This window comes from Syngnathoides biaculeatus, chromosome 17, assembly GCF_019802595.1.
Source record: "Syngnathoides biaculeatus isolate LvHL_M chromosome 17, ASM1980259v1, whole genome shotgun sequence".
NCBI classification, from domain to species: Eukaryota; Metazoa; Chordata; class Actinopteri; order Syngnathiformes; family Syngnathidae; genus Syngnathoides; species Syngnathoides biaculeatus.
Genome location: NC_084656.1, coordinates 15,018,035 through 15,042,374, shown reverse-complemented (window position 1 = coordinate 15,042,374; position 24,340 = coordinate 15,018,035). Strand labels below are relative to the sequence as shown.

At 38.6% G+C, this 24,340-nt stretch overlaps 2 protein-coding genes and 1 long non-coding RNA gene across 6 annotated transcripts; 2 read left to right on the top strand and 1 right to left on the bottom strand.

The window, feature by feature from the left end:
* The first annotated feature begins 19 nt into the window (after positions 1 to 19).
* LOC133490561 (uncharacterized) lies at positions 20 to 3,551 on the top strand. The gene is made up of 3 exons (XR_009792240.1): positions 20 to 159; positions 1,541 to 1,747; positions 2,902 to 3,551. It is a non-coding gene; the product is annotated as an uncharacterized LOC133490561 (long non-coding RNA).
* On the bottom strand, positions 947 to 5,105 carry sigmar1 (sigma non-opioid intracellular receptor 1). 2 transcript variants are annotated; one of them, XM_061800797.1, is made up of 6 exons: positions 4,982 to 5,105; positions 4,778 to 4,909; positions 4,585 to 4,636; positions 3,559 to 3,707; positions 2,852 to 2,944; positions 947 to 1,725 (listed from the first exon to the last, which is right to left on the bottom strand). In XM_061800797.1, the coding sequence occupies exons 2-6, from the start codon at positions 4,839 to 4,841 to the stop codon at positions 1,496 to 1,498; spliced, it is 588 nt and encodes a 195-aa protein (XP_061656781.1). In that variant the 5' UTR covers positions 4,842 to 4,909; positions 4,982 to 5,105; the 3' UTR covers positions 947 to 1,495. The 2 variants fall into 2 exon arrangements, with proteins under 2 accessions (XP_061656781.1, XP_061656780.1); XM_061800796.1 differs by lacking the exon at positions 4,982 to 5,105 and having other exon boundaries at positions 4,778 to 4,975.
* On the top strand, positions 4,958 to 24,106 carry galt (galactose-1-phosphate uridylyltransferase). 3 transcript variants are annotated; one of them, XM_061800792.1, is made up of 11 exons: positions 4,958 to 5,064; positions 6,269 to 6,438; positions 7,434 to 7,509; positions 7,698 to 7,746; positions 9,780 to 9,909; positions 10,940 to 10,996; positions 13,250 to 13,372; positions 17,017 to 17,149; positions 17,387 to 17,470; positions 23,510 to 23,664; positions 23,921 to 24,106. In XM_061800792.1, exons 2-11 carry the CDS (start codon positions 6,331 to 6,333, stop codon positions 23,984 to 23,986), a joined length of 981 nt encoding a protein of 326 aa, XP_061656776.1. In that variant the 5' UTR covers positions 4,958 to 5,064; positions 6,269 to 6,330; the 3' UTR covers positions 23,987 to 24,106. The 3 variants fall into 3 exon arrangements, with proteins under 3 accessions (XP_061656776.1, XP_061656774.1, XP_061656775.1); XM_061800790.1 differs by lacking the exon at positions 4,958 to 5,064 and adding an exon at positions 5,106 to 5,395; XM_061800791.1 differs by lacking the exon at positions 4,958 to 5,064 and adding an exon at positions 5,442 to 5,611.
* The last annotated feature ends 234 nt before the right edge of the window (positions 24,107 to 24,340 follow it).

Genomic DNA, 24,340 nt, shown 5'->3' with positions numbered 1-24,340 from the left:
TCCCTCATTATTTGTGAGTAGTTGATTGCCAAGTTCGCTACTGAACATGGAAATGACCATTTGACTGATTTAAAAATCGTCTCTAGCGTATTCGTCCACGTCGACCTTTGCTCCAAAGCAAATGGCGTTGATTGCGTTTGGCGTCATCTTAAATTCAGGGTGAGGTTATATACATAAACACGCATACCTGTCGTGACTGTAAAAAGTTTACAGGCTGTTTAGATTCTATACGTGAAAGCATATCCAGAGCATGGGTGAATAAGGTTTGGATAATGTATTTTTCGGGTCAAATCTGCAAATTCTACGATAATTTGGAATATTTTTCTAAATTACTATTGGACACAACAATTAAGGGAATGCTGACGCTCGCTTCACTTATACGCCGTATAATACGCAGTATTTAATCCGTGGTTGAGTATATTTAACTTTGTGTTTAACCTAAAATCGAACATATCATTAGCATAAGAGATGGTGCTAAAATACAAGTGGAAAAAAATAAAACTGCTCAATTTTGGATTTGTCAGTGATGTTTTAATTGAACAATGTAACTATCGCCTCAAAGTGAACGTCCCTTTAGTTTAAAACACACGGACTGATAAATCCTACAACTGAGCTCATTATATTGTACATACACGACCCAAAAAAGTGGATTGGTTCCCAGTTTTTCATATTTAACAAGCGAGGAGGTTGGTGAGACAAAAATGACTTACTAGAGACTCAGCTTCATTTATTCAATGCATGCTTAGTATTAATAAGACAATTTTAATAACTTCAAAAATGTTTATTTCTTTTCATAATTTGCACATGTGCTTATCAACATTTAATGTTAAGTATTTTTCATTGAGAAAATGTCACTGATATGTAATTCAGAGGTTGCAACGGAAAAAAATAACTGACAACTACACATGTTTATGATACAAAAATGAGATGCATTCTGCGAACGGGATGGTTTTAAATTGTAATTTGTTAAGCAAGGTAGTAGACAAAAATACAGCAACGTGTCACTGAAAACCACAAAACATTTCATTGGAGAAAGGAACATGCCAGCAGTGCTTATGCAATCATCAAGAAATATGATGATCAACCTTTGATAACAGAATGGGTAATGCTTTGCCCTCAGAAGAATTTCACATTCAGCAAGTATTTGGAAGAATTTGACTCATTTCTTAAAACCACATGCTAAGACAGTTTTGTTTTGTTAGCACCAAAAGGCTTCATTGTCTGTTTAGGCAGCTTTCAAAGGAATGCTCTTGTTGTGTAAGATTGACATGGAAGGGAGTGGCTACATTTTTTTGAAAGTCCACTTGTAGTGTTGATGCAGTTACATCTTACTGGGTTCTCAAATCAAGCATATTCAAGGATGTTCTTTCATTTATGGTAAAAACAATCATCTGGCATGAATTTACTCCGTGTCAGACATTGGTAACAAAACAGCACGTCAACTTGTGACGTCACTGTTCCAGTGCGCGTGTCAAAAAGTGTCACCACTTTGCATTTAGAACACTCCGGTCTCAGCGAGCATTGTTCCCATCTCCAACAGCATCGATTTTCCGTAGACTTTCAAAGTGTGAAACAAGCTGACGAAGTCCTGGGTGCAGAACAGAGTGTCGGCCAGCGCCACACCCAGCGTGGACGGGATGAAGCCTCGGCCGTACTCCACCATCCATGTTCCGGCGGTCCACTGAACCCCCGCGGCCTCCCCCATATGGTGCATCACTGTGTCACCTGTGTTTGATGTTATACAAAGGTCAGTCATTATAATCAAGCTTTTTATGCCATTTCTTTCATGATACAGTCAAACAAAACACCACTTTGCTCTTTTTCATGACAATACGACACAGTAAAAAAATTGAGCGGAAGTTATTTTTTTCTTGCACCAACTATCGCTTTGGCACTTTTTTTTAACCATAATGCGTCCATTTTCTGGGCTGCTTATCCTGACAGTGTTCATGGGAGTGCTGGAACCTATTCCACCTGTCTTTGGGCAGGAGGCAGGGCACACTTTGAATGGGTTGCCAGCCAATCGCAGGGCAAATATAAAACAACCATTTGCACTCACATTCATACCTGTGTGTAATTTAGAGGCTTCAATTAACCTACCAATCATGTTTTTAGGATGTGGGAAGAAACCGGAGTTCTGGGGGAAAACCCCCACTGGCACGAGTTAAACATACAAACTCCACACAGAACTATGAGGCAGATGGTCTAACAAGTTGTCCACCGTGCTGCCCTTTTATTAAACTAATGTAAGAAAATAAATCATATGTGCACAAAGTAAAAATTGTAATAAAGTGCCTTTTTTCACATTGCAATGTGAAAAAAGGCACTTTATCACAATTAGATTTATGATCATGCATTTGACAAAAGCAAACTGAAATTGCATTTAAGGAGCTAATAAAACCAAACTACTGCCTCTAACAGTAGTTTAGTAGTACTTTAGTAAATAAGCAGAATTAAAAGAAAATCGGTTGGCATGGTGGAGCAGCTGGTAAGGCGTTGGCCTCACAGTTCTAAGGTCCCGGGTTCAATCCCGTACCTGCCTGTGTGGAGTTTGCATGTTCTCCCTGTGCCTGCGTGGGTTTCCTCTGGGCACTCCGGTGTCCTCCCACTTTCCAAAAAACATGCAACATTAATTGGACACTCTACATTGCCCCTAGGTGTGATTGTGAGTGCGGCTGTTATTCTCTATATGCTCTGAAACTGGCTGGCAACCAGTTCAGGGTGTACTCCGCCTACTGCCCGTTGACAACTGGGATAGGCTCCAGCTCCACTCCCGGCGACCCTTGTGAGGATAAGCGGTGGAGAAAATAGATGGATGGAAAAGAAAATCAGTCAAAATGTTTATGCATACCAGGATAGAAGAGTTCATTCTTTGTACTTCCCTCCTTCCACCTTCTGAAGGTACCAGAGACAAGGGTGTCAGAAATGTCAGCCCAGTAACGACCTACAGACACAGAGGAAGAAAGTCGAAGAAACTTTTCACAAATCAATGCCTGTAAAATTCCACAAAAAGGAGGATTACACCATCAACACTATTGTCAGGGGGCAGCCTTGGACTCATGACAATTTGAGTTATGGGACCAAATACTTTGGAAAAACCTCAATTCCATTGACATGCCTTCCTATGAAGAAGCAAGTCTGGGGACTCTGAAACTTGTTCTCCTACCTCTGGGGCTGAAGTCACAGAGGTGTTTTAAAAGAAAAAAACTTGCTTGGTGGCAAGGTGAGATTTGCCCGGATTTCCTACACCCTGAAGATTAGACGTGCTCAATGTGTCGATCTCGATCGACCACGATCAATACGGGCACGTCATATCGGGAGGAAGCTCAAGAAATGCTGACGAGACTATGTCTCTGACATCATCACCTCGAGTTTCACCACAGAAGAGCGGGACAAAGTGGCTGGGGAGAGTGAAGTCTGGGTTTCTATGCTTAAAATGCTGCCCCTGTGATCTGACTTCGGAAAAAATGAATGAATAACCATTACAAATTAAGTAAACTTAATCCCTTTCACTATGTTCAGAATGTGATAAACACACACACTTCCCTCTGGCCTTACCCGAGTGTCCTGACGTATCTATTCCAGTGCCAAACAGTATCACGTACTCTGTGAGGGAGGCATGGAGAACACACATGGAACCCATGAAGCCTCCAGCCCTCAGAAAAATCCACTGCAGGTCTTCATCTGGCAGGATGTGGCCCGGATACCTACATTAGTTTACATTTGATTAGCTAGATTTTCAAAATGTGCAACACAACATGAAGCTTACTTTCTTTTACTTCACGTTCTAGTTAACAGACATTATCTGCAAACAATAACACACTAATTCCAAGGTAATTCTGGAAATGATCCAGGTTCAGTTAATTTTCCCCCAAATTATAATTTTTTAAATTGCAACTAAACCTGTTATTCATCTACCTATGCTAACAACGTATAATGGAATGTAAAACATTTACATACTCTTCCATTAGATGGCGGAAGGTACAATAATCCGGTGTATCCACTTGTTGCTATTACTACTATAGAATCAGTCATGGTTTTGTGTTTTTTTTTTTTTTTAAACAGGCTCAGATTTCACACTAAGTCAATTGTGATGAATTGAGATGTGATAGTTGTTTTGTTATATGCAGTATGGCATGAAATGTAAAATTGGTGCCTTGGCTCAATAGGGGAGATGAAATTGGTGTGACTTTTGTGTGTTACATAAGTATTACTCCATTGCATTGTAATCAAACATGTACCACATAATTGTGCACAACTTATTGCTTCACAAGGACAATAACATTTGATTGACTGTCACTTTTTTTTTGGTATACTTTGCAGTGACAGATAATTGCACAGCATCCCAGTGAGTTATTTTTACCCCCCCCCCCCTTTATTTCGTGTTCCATAAGGTAACCGATATTAGAACCTACACTCAGTATGACAGGCTTGTTTTACACTTATGCAAACCAAAAGCTACGACAAAGAGAATATTTGCTTTGCATTTTTTGTGGAGGTCTTATTACCCTGTGTGAGTATCTAATACCCCAAATATAAACAGAGTCCTTTGAAGTATAAATAGTCGTTCTAAAATCGCGTTACCTCTTCCTGAGCTCGACCACCAGTTTTGAATAGGCCTGCTCGTGATCCTGCCCTACGAGTAGACAGAACCGAGCATGAGCAGGGAAGCCAAAACGTGTACAATGTGCTAGTCCTGCTTGAACGGGTCTGTGACACGTGACAACAATGCACGCGCATCTTCACGTGCTTTCCGTTTTTCGAAATTCGAACTCACCCGCGTACTGTTTGGCCAGTTTGGCGATATCGTCGTGGTTGAAAATGTACTGCTTGGTAGCCATCCAGTGTCTCAGCACCAATACGGTAATGACGGCAACTCCGACAAAGACCAAGAGGCGACAACACGAACCTAAAAGAGCCATTGTTGACGGACAAAAACAGGCAGGGACACAGCAAACAAGAAAAGGAAACTATGGCGTACCTCACCACCAACAAAGGATTGACGGCTACTTCCTGGATCAGTGGAGGCGGCACGTAACCGTGAACCAATCGGATGACAAAGATGTAAGCTTTTAACCAATCAGATGACGAATCGCTCACGGTAGACGTTCCATTCAAATGCACTATACGGGGTTACGGTTTTTTATGAAGCTATCATTTAAGGGTCCGTTCCAGTTCTGATAATGTATCCTGTTAAATACTTATATGCTGAACATCTGCCATTAAAGTTGGTCGACTTGGAACGCGGTTGTCTGTTATTAAGGAACAGACACGTATTTCGAGAGCAAATAGTATGGCCCTGTTTTGCAGGAAGTAGCCTCCGAAGCGTTTTCCAAATAGACTTTAAACAACGTTGTTGACATGAGTGGCCCTGAAGCCCATTTCGATCCAAAAGGTATGGAGTTGTACTTGCTTCAATTCCGTTGGCATGTTGAATTCATTAGAGCTACAAGTCGATCCGAAACTCGTGCATCTGAATTCTGCACCGGAACCAAAACTAGTAGAATAAGTGTGAGGCTGAAGTTTTTGTTCCACTTACCGATTATCCCGAATATTCCCATAATTTTAATCGCCCCGTGATCAAAATAATATATATGGATGCAGCATGTCGGTAAATTTGAGCCTTTCTTATCCATACCACTTGTACTTCCAACTGTGTGAATAGTTTTCAACTAAAATAACTTCTAGATGCATTATTTTCTGCTCTGACGTATTGCTGCGTTCTTTGCACATTTACTTCGAAAATATGCTAAACGTTTCTCTTGTCGTGTTTGCATGTGAATATTTGGTCGAGTGTCTACTGCTTTACATTCTGTTGAAAAGTCTACACAGACAGCTTTGATTGATTGTTGTACTTTGGTATTTTGTTTGATTAGTACACGTAAGATTTTGCTACATTGTCAAACTATTGCACGGGCAGTGAGAATGTTTTGTTTTTTGTCAATAAATCTATCAGTGTGCATTCAGGGTATGTGGGACTTCCAGTATGCTCTCATATAATGACTAGTGTATACTCATCAGTGTAAGTGAGGTGCAGCCAGGCTGAGTCACACAAGAGTCGTTGATCAAGTTATCTGAAAAGCACCAACCAGACTTTGTTTGACAAATGATGCCTTGTGCAAATGTCTTTACTCTGCTTAAGTAGCACTCATTGTGTGAATGTTCAAACAAAACGCATATTTTGTTTAACCATTATACTCGATAAGTATGTTTCAACGGTTGTAAGTGTGTTAAAGTATATATATTTTTTGTCTCAATTCACCCTCAGAGCATCAACACCTGCGGTATAACCCTCTGAGGGACACCTGGGTCCTGGTCTCAGCCCACCGCATGAAGAGACCCTGGGCCGGTCAGGTGGAAAACCCTCCAGAGGAATGTATACCAAGATATGATCCTTACAATCCACTGTGTCCTGGAAACACACGTGCTAATGGAGAGGTAATGGCTAACAAAACATGTATACATACAGTAATTCCGAGGTACCTTGACTCACGTGGTCATTTTATTTGTGAGATTTTTTTTTTTTTTTTATGCAAGTGCTAGATCAGCGACATGATGGATCACTGGTTCGCACATCTCCCTTACAGTTCTGAGGACCAGGTTTCAAATCCCAACTCTGGGCACTCCGATTTCCTCCCACAGGTTTATTGAAGACTCTAAATTGCCCGTATATGAGTGTGAATGGTTGTTTGTTTTTATGTGGCATGCGATTGGCTGGCAACCAATTCAGGTTGTACCCCGCCTTTTTCTGCCACTCCCAGTTGAAGTTGCTGTCAGACAAAGCAAAGCGGAATTACAAATTGTCTGTTTGAAACAAACATCATTATGGCCTTTTGCATCATAGAAAATTTCATAAACAGGCTAACAAATCACATGTTTTAGTGTTATAACACGTTAACCAATCTATATATAACACAGACTAGCAACCCATGTAGACAGACAATATAACAAGCACAGGCATATATTCTTTATCTTTTACCTTCTTTGGTGGTGTTTGTACAGTACTGTATGTATATCTGTATTAGGTATGTTGCCCCATGGTGGCCAAAGTCCTCACACCAGAAAAAGGAGAAGTGAAGCAAAGAATAACACTTTTTCCATTCATTTTAATAGGGGGGAAAAAATCATTTGAGATACAAGTGTTTGGAACTTTGAACATGGTCATGGAACAAATGAAACTCTTTCCATGTTTATTTGTGGCAGCCCATAAATTACGTGTCTGGTCCGTTACTGGGGTAGATCACTTACAAAAAAAATGACATATATATAACAACCATCCATCTTCTACACACCCTATCCGCATTTTATATTTTAGTTGTAAATGTAAGGCTGGAGAGAAGGCCGTTCTGGTCTTGACATCTCACTGCTTTATATTGCCGTTTGGTTGTGAACTGGCAAGAAAATTATGTGTATTTTTTCTGTTGTCTCACTAGACAAATCCAGAATACAAGAGCACTTTTATTTTTGAAAATGACTTCCCTGCCATGCAGTCAGATGCTCCGGATCCTCGTAAGTGTTTCTTACGTCATCCTAATGAAAGTCATTATTTCACATGTGGGAAAACAAATCTCTTGGAAATGTGTATAATTTCACTCCACTTACATGGATAGGATAAAAATAGTAGTTCTTAGTATTCTTAATAGTTTGCTAACTCTTGTCATTACATTATTATGAGTTAAAAATGTCGTGCTCTTCAGCTTCAGATCAACATCCATTGTTCCAGTCTAAAGCTGCCAGAGGAGTGTGGTAAGTATATGTTTTTTTTCCATGTAAATATTACAAATATTTGATGTTCATTTTCAAGGATTTTTTTATGTACTCAGTCTTTATTTGCTTATCATACAACCTATATTAGGAACATCACTCACTATAATGTGTAATTTTACTCCTCTGCAAACAACTCTCACAATAGGACATCTATTATGTCGTTTTAATAATTCTCATGTTGTGTGATTCAAAGCAGAGCATCTTGGCAGACTTGCGAGAAAAGGGTGACTTAATTATACAAGTCCAGAAGTGGGTCAGTTTAGGTTGTGCAAGAGTAGAATACTGTAACATGGAGTCCTCTTTTGGACCAATCAGTATTGGTTACTGTACTGGATTTCACGTGAAGTTTGAATCTGTACCGAGCTATCTATGTTTGTTTTGGATTTCCTTTAACTTCACCCGGTCACACCCATAGGCACGTTATGCTTTGTTTTCCAAGAGTGGATGGATGCAAATGTTTCCTAACCTGACAAGAAAAGTCAGGAAGATTTGACACTGTATTTTAGAAACATAAATTCTTCTTAGCTGTGTGTGATGACTGCACACATTCAATCTTTACATGCTGAACATGCCAAACAGGATAGCCGCTCCCTTCCAAGCATGCAAGACTAATGAACAATCAACATCCACAGCCTACTGAGTAGGTCAAAAACCTCTGCAAAAGAAAGTTCCTCTCAAATCATCTTGCTTCAATGGTTTTGTGGCAAATCCGTATCATTGCATTGCATCCTAAAGAAAAACAGTACAGTATATCTAATCACATATTCATATATGTGCCGCTTGGAACCTCATGTTGAGATATGCACACATTCACACACACTCACTGGATAATGAGGCCGATACTCTGAAATAGATTCTCTCGCCCTGTTTTTCTATTGTTTCCTTCCTACACTTGGGTTATTTGAGTGTTTGTGTCTTTTCATTTTCACCACGGATTGGTTGGAATGCTTATTTGTTCCCGCATGATGCTGAAGTGTTTTTTGCAAAGGGATCTTGAATTAAAAGTTTTGTTGGCCCCCAGCAGCACTGAGACAACCAGTTATACACACACATACAAGATTTTGGGGGAATTGTGTGCTTGAGGAAACAAAAAGTCAGCATGAGGGAGAACATAACCTCTTTATGCACAATGCCATTTACAATATCGCTAAGTAGCAGAGGATAATTGCAATTTCTCCTCAAGTGTCCATGATTTGTCTCAGGTTCTTTGGAGACATGTTAATTGGTTACATTCCATTTAGATTAACCACAGTAATGAGTTAAAACTCTGGCTTGTCTGAATAAGCTCCCAATTTGATAATGTACATTTTTGTCAGAATAAAGCAATTTGGATGGGTGACAAGAAAATACATTTATCTCTAGTTCTGCACCTCTACCACATGCTTCCCTCAACCTGGCATCTGCATCAAAATGACTGAAATTACCTGAGGGAGAACAACCGATGTGCAAAAATAGATTGTGTGTGTCAATCAATTATAGTCAGGAAATACGTCTCTTCAGTATCAGTTCATACGTTTACATTTTTTTTACCTCTCGACTCAACAATCACTTAAACTGAAAGCCACAAAGAGGTTCTTGTAATCATGTGATTGCGGAGAGTGAAAATGCTACAGGTCAAATGTATACTTTAAATGGTTCCCAGTTTTCTGGCAAATTTTTTTTAAGTGATTGTACATTAAAAAACAGTTTCTTGATATCTTGGCTACGACTCCCATAAAGACACATGCGATTTTTACCATCTTAACCCAGTTTTAAATGTGTGTCACTTAGATATCACACTTTTTTTTTTAAACAGGCAGTTCCCACACACTTACATATGAACATCGTTCCATGCATTTCAGGGCTGCAATTTAACCACTCATTTATGATTAAAAAAAAAAAAAGTTATAATAGACACACATTAAGAAAATGTCAGCATCTACAAAGGTAAAGAATAGACTTTTACAAATATTGTTGATTTTATTTTTTTAAACCACTGCCACTATTTGAACTAATCCCCCACATCTTTTCAGCAAGGTCATGTGTTTCCATCCCTGGTCTGACATCAGCCTTCCGTTGATGAATCAAGGAGAAGTTGTCAGTGTGATTGACAAGTGGGCGGAACTCATAGAAGAACTGGGTGCCACCTACCCTTGGGTTCAGGTATTTACTTTGTTTCTTCTCATTAGGACCCGACCGAGATATATTTAGGCTGATACTGATTCCAACATTTGACAGAAAAAAAAATGTGATCACATAATCAATAGATTTAAAATGTTTGTAATGAATGAAATAACTACTTTTGGGGGTTGTCCAACCCCAATAACAACAAAGATGCGACAAACAGGAAGAACATTAAAATTTTTTACAGTACTTTGTCCCTAAAATATTTGCTTAACCTTATGCCTGAGAGAAATTTACAAGTAGAAAAATATGTAAATGGGCGTTAAATGATGAGTTTATCTTTGAAGGTACGCCATAATTCTAAGCATTATATGAGCAAAATCACAAATGACATTTTGCTTAAAACATTTATGCAGTGTGCTCTTTGATGTTAAATCACATTTCTTCTCATTTATTATTTTTTTCCATGAAGAGGCATCCTTCCCAGATAAAACATGTTATTTTACATATTTTTAATATATTGTGTACATGGAGCGAGCTGAACTGTAACTGAAAACAATCTTGGTGATTGTTTTTTTTTTTTAAAGTTTCCCCAGAAACAATGTTTCCCATCAATAAGTGTGTTTTCACAGTCACGCAAATGCTGAAACTTATCCTTATGTGAATGTGAAGAATGAGCAGTACAAAATAGTATACATTTGAGATGTATAATTGTTCAAGATATTCATTCAGGTTCTTTGTCGTATTGCGTGTCACTGACAATGTAGTGATTCACTTGCATGACTGTGTGCGGGCAGTATGGTTTTATCTGCTAATATTGTGAATATTTGACCTGTCTATTTGTGCCCCTTTGTTCCGGCTCCCCATAACCTAGAACAAGTCAACTGGTAAAGAAAATGGAGGCATTGATGTTCTGTTGTGTCCATTCTAACCTTACACTGTTTAGAATACCTTCTTGGACTGGATAATTATGGCCATTGTCATATCAATCTTTTTTTTTGTGTGCAAGATTATAGTGTTTGCCAGGAAAATAGACTTCTCTCATTTATTTTATTTTATTTTTCTTTAGATCTTTGAAAATAAAGGAGCTATGATGGGTTGTTCCAATCCACATCCGCATTGTCAGGTGAAAGATGCAAACCCACACACACAAATTACTCATCACTCACAATATTGACCACAAAATATCGAAGCCTGAAACTACGGTAAGTCATTAATTAATTCAAAATGTATGATAGTAACTCAATTTATGGGACATCCAAGGAACCTACTTAAAACAAATAGTTGATCTTAGTTGGGGGTTCAAAGTTACGTCCATTTTAATTTTTATGTATGTATGCACTGATATAGGAGAAGCTTACCTATCTCATTGATCAATGTGTGTTTAATGACAATAAATGTCATTCATTCATTTTTCAGGGAGTTATCATACATCAGCATCATGTACTATCAATTTCCACACATTGACAATAGAGGGCAGTATGTGACTTCATCCAAACGGTGAATCGTGGCATTCTTTTTCGTTTTCTTTTATTTGACCAGATTAAGGAGTTACAATGAAAATATAATCCTGTAAATAGATCTATTTTGAGATACTATTTTTAATGCATGGTTAATTTATCAAGTGTATTCTGGATTTCACTTAAAAGAACAATGTTATAGTTGAACATTCCATTTTTCAGCTCATGACTCAGATTGTTTTGCCAGTGCCTATTCGTGTTTCAATGTCATGTCATTATCATTTAGATACAGGGAGTATAATCCTTGCCCAATATTTGATTGAAAAATGAACTTACAATAAGCACTTAACTCAGTACTTGACTTTATAAGTAAGCAAAATGACAAAGAAATAGTAAGTTAATTACACAAGGATCTTTAACCTAATGACCGGTCTGGAAATAGAATATTAGATTATCTTTTACGATAAAAGTTTGTATTTAAGTAAAATGTTACTCGGTAACATGCTACTGACATCATTAATAATAAAGCCTTTTAATTTATTAGACAGAAGGAAAGCGTTCCTTTTTTTTAACATATTCCAAACAACTTCTCTTGTGGGAATAGATGCTCATCTTTGTTGGTCTCTTGTGGGTCATCTCTTCATTTCTCCTTGAGTCATCAGTCTGCTACTGGATCTGAGCTGGATCAAGAGTCCACAGAAACACAGCTGCACAAATACACCCACAGCTACAGATGTTGGCGCGCATGCAGATATAATCACACACACACATGTAGATTGAAGTGTCCAAGAACTTTTAATATTAACAGCTACAGTGAGTCCGTTTCTTTTTTCTTTCAGTCACTGTGTGATGTCATTTATGGATTTAAGCCCCGAAGGCAGATGATATTTGATGAAGAAGCGCCAACACAAAAATACTTGCAAATGAAAGAATAATTACTTAATTACCGCAGGGACGCTTTTCACAATATGTGTGACGTCTTTGGATGTGCACTGCATTCTGGGTGAATAGGTTCAGGGTTGTTTAATCAGAAAACAATTAGCCAGTCTGTCAGAGGCAGCGCTGCATGGCATGCAAAAACCGCACTGAATGCCTCTGGTATTTGCTCTCCGTATTCTACTTTCATTAATTTTTACTCCCACTGTCAGAAATATTAAGTAAGGTTGCAAAAGCTCATGAAAATGGTGAAGAGACCACTATTAATAACATTTTGGAAGTCTTATTTGATTAGGTAGTGTTCATAATTAAAGAGGGAAAATCTTTAGTTCAGAGTGGGAAGAAGTGTCTTGATATTGACAGCTCCCTCCCTCCTCTCTCATTCCTCCCTCCCCTAACTCCGAAGTCTACAATATAGTTGATGTTGAGATTGATAATTGTTTTCATCTCAGGTACAGTATGTGCATAATCTTAGTGGTACACAATACCACAAATTGCACACACAAAAATGGGAACTACAGTGGCCCTAAAACAGTCGTTTACAAACTGGGGGCCGCGGCATCATGAAAGGGGAGACGGGGAGATTGTTTTAGCCCCCCACCCCACCCTGACAATCTTTCAATGCCTCCCCACCCCCTACCTTCCAGTTTTCAACACTATCACCCCTGCTTTTACTGCTTTTACAATTTGCAATTATAGCACATACACCCGCCGGAGAAAATTTCAAGTGACAGTGTTGTTTGTTAAATTAATGTGTGTGTGTGTGTTAAATTAATCCCCAAAAGGGGTGGGGATGGGGTCTCAAAAACATTTGAAAACCACTGCCCTAAAGCAATTCCAGGGCCACAGAACTCTTCGTAACACTTGCTATACCTCTGGTCTTTACTTACTTTCAGAGCATAACCTGAACACCAACTTTCTAGGATTCTGTCATATCTTAATATTTGTTTACCACATCTTTTTTTTTCCCTTCAATATCACAGGTGTGGGCTAGCAACTTCCTCCCAAATGAGCCAGCTCTGTCTGATCGTTGTCAGAGAGCCTTCTATGAAAAACACAAAGAGCCGCTGCTGCTGCAATATGCCAAGCAAGAAGTTGAGAGAAAGGTACACTTTCACAACCACAGTATAGACACACCCATGTAGAGAAAACAGTTGTAAATTTAGCCAAAATGTTACCTCTAAGGTCAGTCCATACTGTTATGTTGTTACCTTTTACTATTATAGTGTTTTTTTGTAATTGTACGACAGTTATGAATGTTAAATTGTTGCATAATCATGCATCTGCAGTTAATAAAGCATTTATTATTGCAGCAATTAGATACCTGAACAATTTTTTTTCACAGTTTCATTATTTCAAATTTTTTCCATCAATTTTTCCAGCTATCTTCGGGCAAGAAATGTTCAATTTTTTTATTTTTTACTTATGATCTTCCATTGTACTAGAAATACAACAGAAGTCATTTCTGCTAATGAAGACTTTGAACTTTTTAAATAGCATCTTATTTCTTCATTTTAGAATAAAGATTCATTTTTATAAAAGAGAAGGATTGCAGTTGTTTTATATTGTTGTTAATAACGTTTTTATGCCGAGGCAGTAAGTCACTTGGACGTTATGCTAACTTTGATTTTAATGCGACATATGCTATTCTATAGCAAGCCACTGTGTTGAAGTGATTTATTGGTTATCCAGTTCAGTAACGAATGCTCTTCTAACCCAGTCCAGTTGCCCTTGACTTTCCCATTATTAAAGGAAATTTCGTGCATCATCCATCTGCTCCAACTGCCTTTCTCCCCATGTTATTCTGTCACACCTTTCCTTCCTGTTTTCCTCTAGCACACTCTGCCTGTTTTTCAGTCAGTGAAGCATGTGATGGGGCAGGAAAAATGCTCATTAGCATCATGCTGTGGCATCTATCATCAACTTGTGAAAAGATTAGGAAGACATATTTTGTTCGTTTTGCATGTTTTGGCAACTATCCAGTCATGTGTGAAGAACATAAACAACAGCAACCTTGAGGTTAGGTTTTGACATAACACATTTAGCACTTAAGCACAATATGAATGTTGCAGTAGTAAGCAGATACCTTTGTGCAAACTGAACAAAGTGTGCTCCAGAGATTTTTTTTCATTTTTCACCCCATATTTGAGTATTGCACTGGCAGCTCTTAATATGAAAACATCAACTGCAAAATTGCCCGTTTGGATGCTGAATCTGTTGCAATCAGAATGAGAATCAGAATCAGTTTTATTGGCCAAGTGTGTAACAACACACGAGGAATTTGTCACCGGTAGTTGGTGCCTCCCTGGTATGACATTCAGAACAAGAACAAGAGACGTTTAGTTAATAGGAACTTTTTCTCATAAGATTCACATATGTGCAAGATTATTTGGTGTTTTTGATCTCGTGAAAAATAGTTTTATAAGTTTGAAACAAAATTGCATTAAATACATTATACTTGTGGGTGGCACAGTGGATCAGCTGGTAAAGCGCACACGTGGGTTTTCTTTGGTTTCCTCCCTCATCCCAAAAACATGCGACATTAATTGGACACTCTAAATTTCCCCTAGGTGTGATTGGGAGTGTACCTGTTTGTCTCCATGTGCTCTGCGATTGGCTTGCAACCAGTTCAGGGTTTCCCCCGCCTCCTGCCCGTTGTTAGCATTCCCGCACCCCTTGTGAGGATCAGCGGCAAAGAAAATGGATGTATGGACATTTGAGTTGTATCGATGTGAGTGTTTAGCTTTTACTCTGGCCTTTTGGAGCTTTTTGGTGGTGCCCCCCCCCCCAAAAAAAAAACAGTGTATTTAAATTTCTGCTAGTTGAGAAGAATTAACTGCCATTGTGGATGAGATCGTGATGTCTCTCATACTGTATCTCTTATACATTTAAGGGTTAGAATTTCAATTTTACTACTCTGTACAGGAAACAAAGATTTGATGATGATGACCGATGGCAGTTTCATCTTGGAACAGATTCTTTCCTATGAGAACGTTTTCAAGGTCAAACAGTTTGCTAGATTGTTGAAGGATTTAAGTACTAAAGGAAGAGGTAGAAATCATGCAGTAGTTTTTGACCTTTGACATCAAGCCTTGAGCTAAGGTCCGAAATAGGGTTGTCTGAGATTTGTTAGGATCTGAGTGCCTCATGGCACTTTGAACCACTGTCCTTTCAATTGAGGAGTTGCACTTTAGCTTATATTTAGTGCAGAAGCGTATGCTCCCAGCTGCTTCTTTGTTTCACTTTACAGGCAAATGAAGAAATCTGGCAAACATCCATTTACGTAGATGATTTGGGAAAAAAGATTTATTCATACAAATACACGCGTATGAGATTTGTGAGGGCACATGGCGGGGAGGGAGGTGAGCTTTATAAAGCTAGAATGGAAGCAGAGCAAGATAGTGTATGTATGTGTGTACATGCGTGTATGTGTGTTTGCCGGGTTGCCTAAAAGTGTGTGTGTGTTTTTGCCAATAGTGTCCTTTTTCCTATTTGCTCCCGTCTGTCTGACCTGAGGTTAGGATTGTAAATTGGCACACGGCAGTACTTGGAGAAGCTTGAATTGGGGTTTGCCTCCCATGTGATACCCTTGAGTTTGAAAGCAAAACTTTCCAAGCTAATTGAATGAAACTTTTTGCGTGGGATTTTGTGATGTGTGAGGTGTCTGTTTTAGGACATCCTCCGCTTACAGCACACCGCAGTCCTTTTTTTCTGTCTTTCTTCCCATTCATTTGTATTCAGTCTTCATTCTGATGCATTATAATCCCCTTAAACTCGCAGGGTGAAAATACTGGAAAGGGGTGAGAAAGTGGCAGAAGGTTAAAGACGATAACAATCAGTAAAGAATAACTACACTAAATGTTGTTTTAATTGCATTCACTATAACATTTTGATAGTTCATTTTATTCAAATGTCAGTGCACATTTATTCTCTCCTCGCTTTTTATAATAGTCTTATTTGTGAAGTAATTTCTATCTTGTTCTACAAGTTTTAGCCCTGTGAGAAATCAAAGTACCCTGATATCTAATCTGTGTAATTGTGGACAATCGGGTTTTAGTATGTATCAAGTTTTTGCATGACAATGTCATGGCATATGGTGTGAGTACAAATTCAACATGGCTTCAAAATTGTTTTGTAACCCCCATTTATTACAAATAATTCATTTGAAATATGCATAAACCCAAACTTGCAAGAATTTTGTTCAAACCATCTACTGGGGTTACATGGTGTTTGCAACATTTATTTCAACAGCAGAGCGTGATGTTGCCCAACATGGTGGTACCCCTGAGATGGATGAAAGTTGATGAAATCATTTCTTACGCCACAAACACAGTATTATGTAATCATAATACAAGGGGCCCACGTTATTATAGAGATAGGGACTGAGCTGTACCACGAATAGTGAATATCCATAGGTTGCCATTGAAATTACAATGAGGAAAAAAAAATAAGGATAAGTTATAGTAACAATGACACATATGCATAAAAGATTGTAGCCAGATGTTTACATATACTGTGTAATCTAATATTCTCTTCATTATTGTGGCATGCAACAAAATAAAAGAATTTTAGTGATCCTGACTCACCTGAAACAGGAGAGGTTTGGTCTGATTTGACTTCAGAGGGTGGGAATAACAACCCCCCCCCCCTGCCCCCAAAAGCTTTTTTTTTCCACAATGTATTTACATTTCTGCTAGTTAGTGCTGACAATTGTGAATTTTCACTCACATGCACAATCTTTTCTTTTTAGGAACGGTTGGTGGTGATGAATTGTAATTGGCTGGCAGTGGTTCCTTACTGGGCGACGTGGCCCTACCAGTTGCTGCTGTTACCACGCCGACATGTCCTCAGAATCAATGAGTTGACCGCAGAGGAGAGGGAGAGTAAGTGTGTTTTTGGGGAGATGCTACTTGACAATTGCAAAGTTGTTTTTCCCAAGCACGAAGACAGTTTGTCGCTTTTGTATAAAGTCTTTCCACTTTTATATTTCTCATTCTTCTTAGTCTTACCTTGCCTCTTGTAAGCTCCCGTTCCGTCGGTCATTTAGAATCACCTGTGAAAACTGTTCTACTTAAGTCTTGTTTGCTCTCTTTATCTTCCGGTCCTTTCTGTTTTTTCAGGCCTGGCGGACATTATGAAGCAACTGCTGACCAAATACGACAATCTATTTAATGTGTCCTTTCCCTACTCCATGGGTTGGCATGGTAAGAGTGCACAATTTACAGGAAACCCACACTCATACATTTTAAGTCTCCATGAAAAGGAATAATCATCAGGTATAATAATCAATGCAAGGATTTTTGGATTTGAGGACAGGTCAAAGATGAAATTTACCCTAGTGGAGTCTTTGAAATAATCTCCAAAAATACGCCTTACACATAAATGTAACAAGAATGATGAGCAATCAAAGGAGAATAGCACTACAATACTGTAGCAGTACTTTAAAATAATTCAAATTACCTGACCATTTGGCCTCAATTAATATGAATGAATATTAAGCAGCATGTTTGTCAAAAGTTGAGTTTAATGTTCAGTCAAAGCTTGACTGCACCATACATCACTGTCAAACATATTAACATATTTAAAGGTTAACTTTTTACCGTTCAAGTTATTGGCAACAAGGGAAATGGAAAGGGATGCATTTTTTTTTCTTACCCTAATATTGCTTGACATATTGTTATTCCAATGGTTCATAACGTACTTTGCAAAGTTGCTTTAATGTGACAAATGGATACATCTATCTGAGACATTTTCTACAAACGCTCAACGAAAAACATGGATAGCTGTTTGTAAGTGTTATAATTAGTGTAAATCGCATATTGGAGTAGTTCATGTTGTTATCTGTACACTACTTCAGGAGTAGGCATTGTGGCACAATGAAACATCTACAATCCCCAAATGGAAAACCCTTAGGTTTTTATAGTTTAAGTGAGTCAATTGTGCTAAAATGTATTTTGTATTTTTCCATCATTTGAAATCTTCCCACTTTATCAGCTCTTTTTTTTCCAGCTGTTTGTTACCAAATGTGTCTACGTAGAAAAATTCCATTGTTTATACCTGAGACTATCTGATGGTTCTAAAGCTGGTTGGCCAACTGTCACAGCCATGTGGAAATTTCACAGGAGGACAAGCAGATGATTTGAAGGAATAAAGGAAAGACACATTTAGAAAAAAGAGGCTGATGGAGCAGAATTCAAGCAGCAATTTTAGATGGAAGCCACATTTTTGTTCTCTTCTTGCGGGCAACCAAACGCTACAGGATGATGGCATTACCAAGCAATGTGTTACATGCACTTTTAGATGAGCTGGCAGACAGGAGTTGAATCAGAAGCAGAAAGAAAACCATGTCCCTTTTGTAAACATCAGATGGTTCCACAGTTTTATATTATAGTGCAGCATAATCTCTGCAGCACTGTTAGTGAGCTGTGGGACCCCTGAGAAGTGCTGATTATTGTGGTGTTGTTTACATAGATGATGATGATTACTGCCAGTAGGACTCTCCCCATGATCTGCAGCAATCCCCATGAGACAAACAAATTTCATTTTCACTGAGGATGAAGCCTTTTTGAGGCTGAGCCAGGATTTTTTTCCCCCACTTTTGTTAGCTAAGCCTTGGTATTTTTTTATTTTTTTTTCTTTTCTCTTTACAAAATTTCTTAACCAAAAATCCGTGACTCATAAGTTTGTTGCTGATCAGAATGATTGTGTCTGCTGTGCCTGTTGATATTTTTGACACCGCAATCAGCAACATAACTGATTTTGCGTCCACAAATCAATTATTTTTATTTCTTCAATTGGAGAGAGTCACTAGTGTTTTTTTGGGGGGTTAAGAATCTTACAAAGTGGAGCTATTTTTTTTTAAAGAAATACAGCATATACATTGCTCCTACCCAACTGCATCATGTTGAGACAAAAGACTAATTATATTCCAAAACATATCTTCACAATATTTTGTTCCTTGTTATTTGCAGGGGCTTGAGACGGATGGGGGAAGTAATGAACACCCCTAAAATAATTGCCTATAAATGGTGGCAAAACTGTTGGGCAGTGCGATGGCTTGTCAAAATGAAGTTTCAACATTCTGTATGCTGTTCCTTGGCACCAAAGCAGTACTTTTAAAAATAACTGGGATTTGGTCTGACCACAAAGACAGTGAATGGGTTGTTTTTCAGCAAATGATGGGCTATATTCCCACTAAACTCTGAATAGGTGAATTCGCAAGTAGCTAAAAGCAAATACGTATGTGGGGAAACACTTTTATCCTTGAACTAAATAAATGGTGAAAAATTTTTTAGATCATAATTCATATTTTGAAATGCGCCAATTTGATATAAGAAAAGAAGCTATCCCTGATTTTAATGAGAATATAAAAATGTGCCAATTAGACAATTCATGCCAATATTGGTTACAATCATTCTTTAGTCACCCTAAGTCACCTTTTTTTTCCACAATTGAAAAAATCATGGATATGACAAATATCTTGTCAAAATATTACTTTACGTGGCTCTAAGACAGAGAAATCCACTTGCATCTCTGAAGTCTTGCTGTGAAGATGATGTTGGACTGCAGCAAAGAAACAGCTTGCACAAATACACTTAAGTTTGGAAGAGCCGCTTAGGATTGATATTTACCGCCCAGGCAGCTGTTGCTCTAAAAAGGCAGGCTGTACTTGATATTTATCTCCACTGCAAAAGGCAGTGAGGGAAATACCCAGTTTGAGGGTTCGCCAAAGAAGAACCGAGCAAAGGTGCCGTAACGAAACAAAGGTTAGCAGAGTGCAGTGATGCAATGAGTGATATGTGACAGGAGAGCAAGTGTCATGCCTCAAAAGCTGAGTGTTAAATGTTGCAGGTCCAATGTGTGCAGCATCTATGCCTTGCTGAGTTATTTTATAAAATGGACACTTCGCTGTTTATCCACCATTGCAGTGCCTGCTATTGCCTGAAATGGAAAATTCAAATGTACGTTCAGGTATGAATTATAATGCAATGGGAAATTATGAGCACTAACAGGAGAAAAGAAGTCCAAACATTCTATATGATGACAAAACATGTAGCAGAACTCAGGTTCAGTTCTCTAACCCTATGTATAAGTACATAAGGTATCTACACAGGGCTGTGAAAAATCCCCCCCCCCTCCCACTTTAATAACCCAAAAAACAATACCAGGGTTACAAAAAAAATCTTTTCTAAATGATTAGATTTGCATGTATAATGGGAAAACAACTAACTTGATTAACCACGGTTTTTGGGAAGCTGAGTTCTATTTCACTACACACGCCCAGGCCTGATTACCGTCAGATTTTTCGAATCAAAAAATCACTTAATGGTGCCTGTCAGACTAAGTGAGGTAAGCTACAAGATCTCAACGAGAACTGCATCACGCCACGATCCAAAGAAATTCTCGAACAAATGAGAAATAAAGTGATGCCAGTGAACCGTGGTCAGAGCCATTAGTCACAAATACAGAGATCTGGGAACGGTGCTGAACCTTCTCAGGAATGCTTGGGCAACAAAAATTACTCCAAGAGTGCAACAATGGCTCCTCCAGGAGGTCACAAAGGAATCCAAAACTCATTTAAACAACTGCAGCCCTCACTGGCCTCACTTTAGATGTTCACGAGTTCACAAAAATAAAGGAAAAGACATAGGACAAAATTGGCATCCTTGGGTGAGTTCCATGAAGGAAAGCATACTTGAAAATTAACATTTCAACAGTCAAACATGGTGGGTCAATGATGACCTGGGGCTGCTGTCTACCCAAAAATCCTTGAGGCCACGGTCCCACCATTAGTTTGTGCCCTCAATCTTAAGTGTTTTTGTGTTATGCAGCAGGACAACTACCATAATTATACCAGCAAGTTCACAAAACAAAATCAAGGTTTTGGTGTTACCATGTCAAAGTCCAGACCAATTGATGGTATGACCTCAAACAGGCAGTTCATGTTCAAAACCCACCAATGTGACTTAAATTAAAACAATTCTGCAAAGAAGACTCAGCCAAAATTCCTCAGCTGTTGAAAAAGGCACACAAGTTTTTGCAAATGCCAAAAAAAAAAAAAAACAATTAAGTTGAAGGGCAATAGATTTTTTATAGTGAGGAGCCATGCCCATGCTGTGAATCTTCCAACAGCATCGCAAACCACAACGCATATTAACACATTCAAAAACCTGGCTAATGAGTTATCACTCCCATCTGTGTTGGCCGTTAATCCTTATTTATTTAGTAGCAGCCCACCTTTTTATCATGCTAGTCTTAGAGTAGAGCTGTACTGATGGAATTAGTTGGATGGCATAAAAGTCAGGGATTAGAAATAGATGCACCCAATCTTGTTCGGCAGCAAAACACATTAAAAATACTTGTATAAACAGCACAATTGGTGTTTAAATTCTCTCACAGAGTCAAACACCTTTAAACCTCCCAAAGATCATGAGAAAGTGCACAGTCATTTACTAATACAAGCACTCTACATTCCCTATCTGTTCCTTCTTTGTGTTTACACTTTCTTTTTACCGCTGGTAGTTTCTTTACCGTCTCCCTCCACTTAATGTGTATTTGTCTCCCGTTAGACTCTATTGGCAGCCAAGATCTCTGGAGATTTATTGGATCCCACAGAGGGAAACGTGGGTAGTACTACGGATTCATACTTGCCTGTCAGTGCCTGCTGTAGAGATTTCTTGTGAGGGGAAACAAGGTTTATAAAGTTTGATTTCATTCCTATTCAGATTTTACGGTCTATACATGAGATTGTTGCACGTGAGCGACACCCAATCCCGATGCACCTTCTACTGTACTAGTTGGTAACGACAGGGCAAAAGTTCAAAAGAACAGTGGGGCAGACGGGCTACTACTCATCAACTGCATGTACAAAAGTATTACCAGCCTTTGCTATGAAGCTTGAGGTCAGGTGTGTCCTCCTTTCCACAGATCATCCTTGAGATGTACATCTTTACAGCTTTATTGAAGTCCACCAGTGGTACTTTTTGGAAAGGCAGTCACATGCCTTCATGAGATCTTGCAGTTCATAGTGCATGTCAGAATGAAGGCCAAGTAGGAAGTAAAAAAAAAATGTCAACAGGATTGTCTTGATACACTTGTTGGCAAGTGTCCGGATAAAAATTGGAACGCTTTTAAGGTCCCAATTGTCATGAGCAAGGCTGGAGCACGGCCAAGAGGTTTCATCCCTGACACCTGCTCCCGGTCACAGCTGTGTCACATGAGGCACTATGATTAGATAATGTACTCAAGTAGGAGTTTTGTCACTGGTTTTTGCCAGTTGAGTATGCTTTCCCGCATCCAGGGTTACTCCACCACTGCGCCATTATAGCCCAGTCATGCTTTTGGTTATGCTCTTTAGTGACTCATAGTTATCGGACATTGTTTCTTGTGTTTTGGATCCTGCCTTTTTGGACTGTGTTGTTGTGCACAACTTTCCTTTATAATAAAACCCACTGAACATCATGTCCTCATCTTGGAGTCCTGCATTTGGGTCCGCCCGTGCACCGTTGGTTCTTGACACCAATGAGCACAGTGGCCTCCATCATCAGTAAATAAAACTTTGGAACCACCAGGAATCTCTCTCTTGAAGTGTGTTTCTTCCTGACTATTATCACGATGCTTATGAGCAAACCATTGTTCTGAAATTAAACATGGTCTACCTGTAATTTTAAATTGTTGCGAGTACAGTACAGTATTTAACTGGCCCTAATGCACATACTTTCAGTTGGTGTGCAATTTAAAACAATCTGTCTTGTCATTTAAAGGATAGTTTTTCCACCCTGAAAACACCCACTTTAAGTATTTTCTTTTTTTGTTGTTTTTTTTTCACTGCTCAATTGTACAACTGTGTTTCTCAGATAACTGATGAGTGAGGTTGATTTCTGGTCTGCTGTCTAAAAGGTTTAATGAGCAAAGTGCTTCATTCATGCTGTGTGAATAGCAAGAGAGATGAATGGTCTTGTTTTGCCGTGGTGATGCATATTCTTAATTAGCCGTCAAGCCAGTCGCCCTGGCTGTTCTGTTTGCTTGTGTGCAGGTGTACTGCAGAATCACAAAGAACACACATCAATATATTCTGCCATTTATTTGTAATTTTGTTTGCACTCAAGCAAAGGTAATGCTGAGGGCAAGGTCTCATTCTCATAAATAGATACATGAAAAGAGGTTTCTGGGAAAAAAAACATTTTATTAGTGAGTTGAAAAAAAATCCTGCATCTTTCGTCTTATGTTTTTGTTTTCCGCAGGAGCCCCCACTGGCCCTTACTTAAAGGATGACAACTCCCATTGGCAGCTGCACGCTCACTACTACCCACCTCTGCTGCGCTCAGCCACAGTTAAGAAGTTCATGGTCGGCTATGAGATACTTGCTCAGGAGCAGAGAGACCTCACTCCTGAACAGGTGATTTATAATAGCAACACGCCTGCATGTTTTCCACAGCTTCATTTACAACTGGCATCTATTCATGGTTTGTTAATATGCATTTCAGACATTTAGGATTTTCTTTGAAACAAATTTTCATTTTGTTGTGAAAAAAGACAGGACATTTGCCTTGACTGAGAGGCCTTCTAGATTGATGATCACACAAGATTTAATGGTATTGACTGACTGTCCCTTACGTTGTCTTACAATCGCTTGTACTTTGTTTTATTTTTAGGCTGCAGAGAGGTTACGGAATCTACCAGATGAGCACTATAAAAGAAAACACGGAGAAGAGAAATGAAGAAGACAAAATGTTAATGGAGTTTATAGATCAAAGGAGTGGAGAAAATGGAAATAATGTTTTTGTACTCTAAACAAGTCAAGGCAAAAATAAAACAAAAAATCAAAATATCCAATATTACGCACTAGCCTCTCATGACTTATGTCTCAAACACTGATGTATGATTTTTTTTTCTCCCAAACAAACTCCTTTCAGGGCTTTCGATGTAATTATGAAATTATTTTAAATTGAATGTCACATGGAGGTTTTTTTGCTATTACTTTTGAAAAGCATTTGACTTATAATTTAAAATACAAAATGGAACTAGAGTGTCTGCAATGGCTGGACACTGCATCCCCAAAATGATTTTTTCCA

Bases quoted from the DNA above. Each gene is read 5' to 3' on its own strand.
- sigmar1 (XM_061800796.1), bottom strand. From the start codon at position 4,922: ATGGCTCTTTTAGGTTCGTGTTGTCGCCTCTTGGTCTTTGTCGGAGTT. The intron at 2,945-3,558 runs GTAAGGCCAGAG...CTGTGTCTGTAG, and splicing joins AGATACGTCAGGACACTCGG to GTCGTTACTGGGCTGACATT. The intron at 1,726-2,851 runs GTATGCATAAAC...CATCAAACACAG, and splicing joins GAATGAACTCTTCTATCCTG to GTGACACAGTGATGCACCAT.
- galt (XM_061800790.1), top strand. From the start codon at position 5,362: ATGAGTGGCCCTGAAGCCCATTTCGATCCAAAAG. The intron at 13,373-17,016 runs GTACACTTTCAC...TTTTCTTTTTAG, and splicing joins AGCAAGAAGTTGAGAGAAAG to GAACGGTTGGTGGTGATGAA. The intron at 17,471-23,509 runs GTAAGAGTGCAC...TGTTTTCCGCAG, and splicing joins CTACTCCATGGGTTGGCATG to GAGCCCCCACTGGCCCTTAC.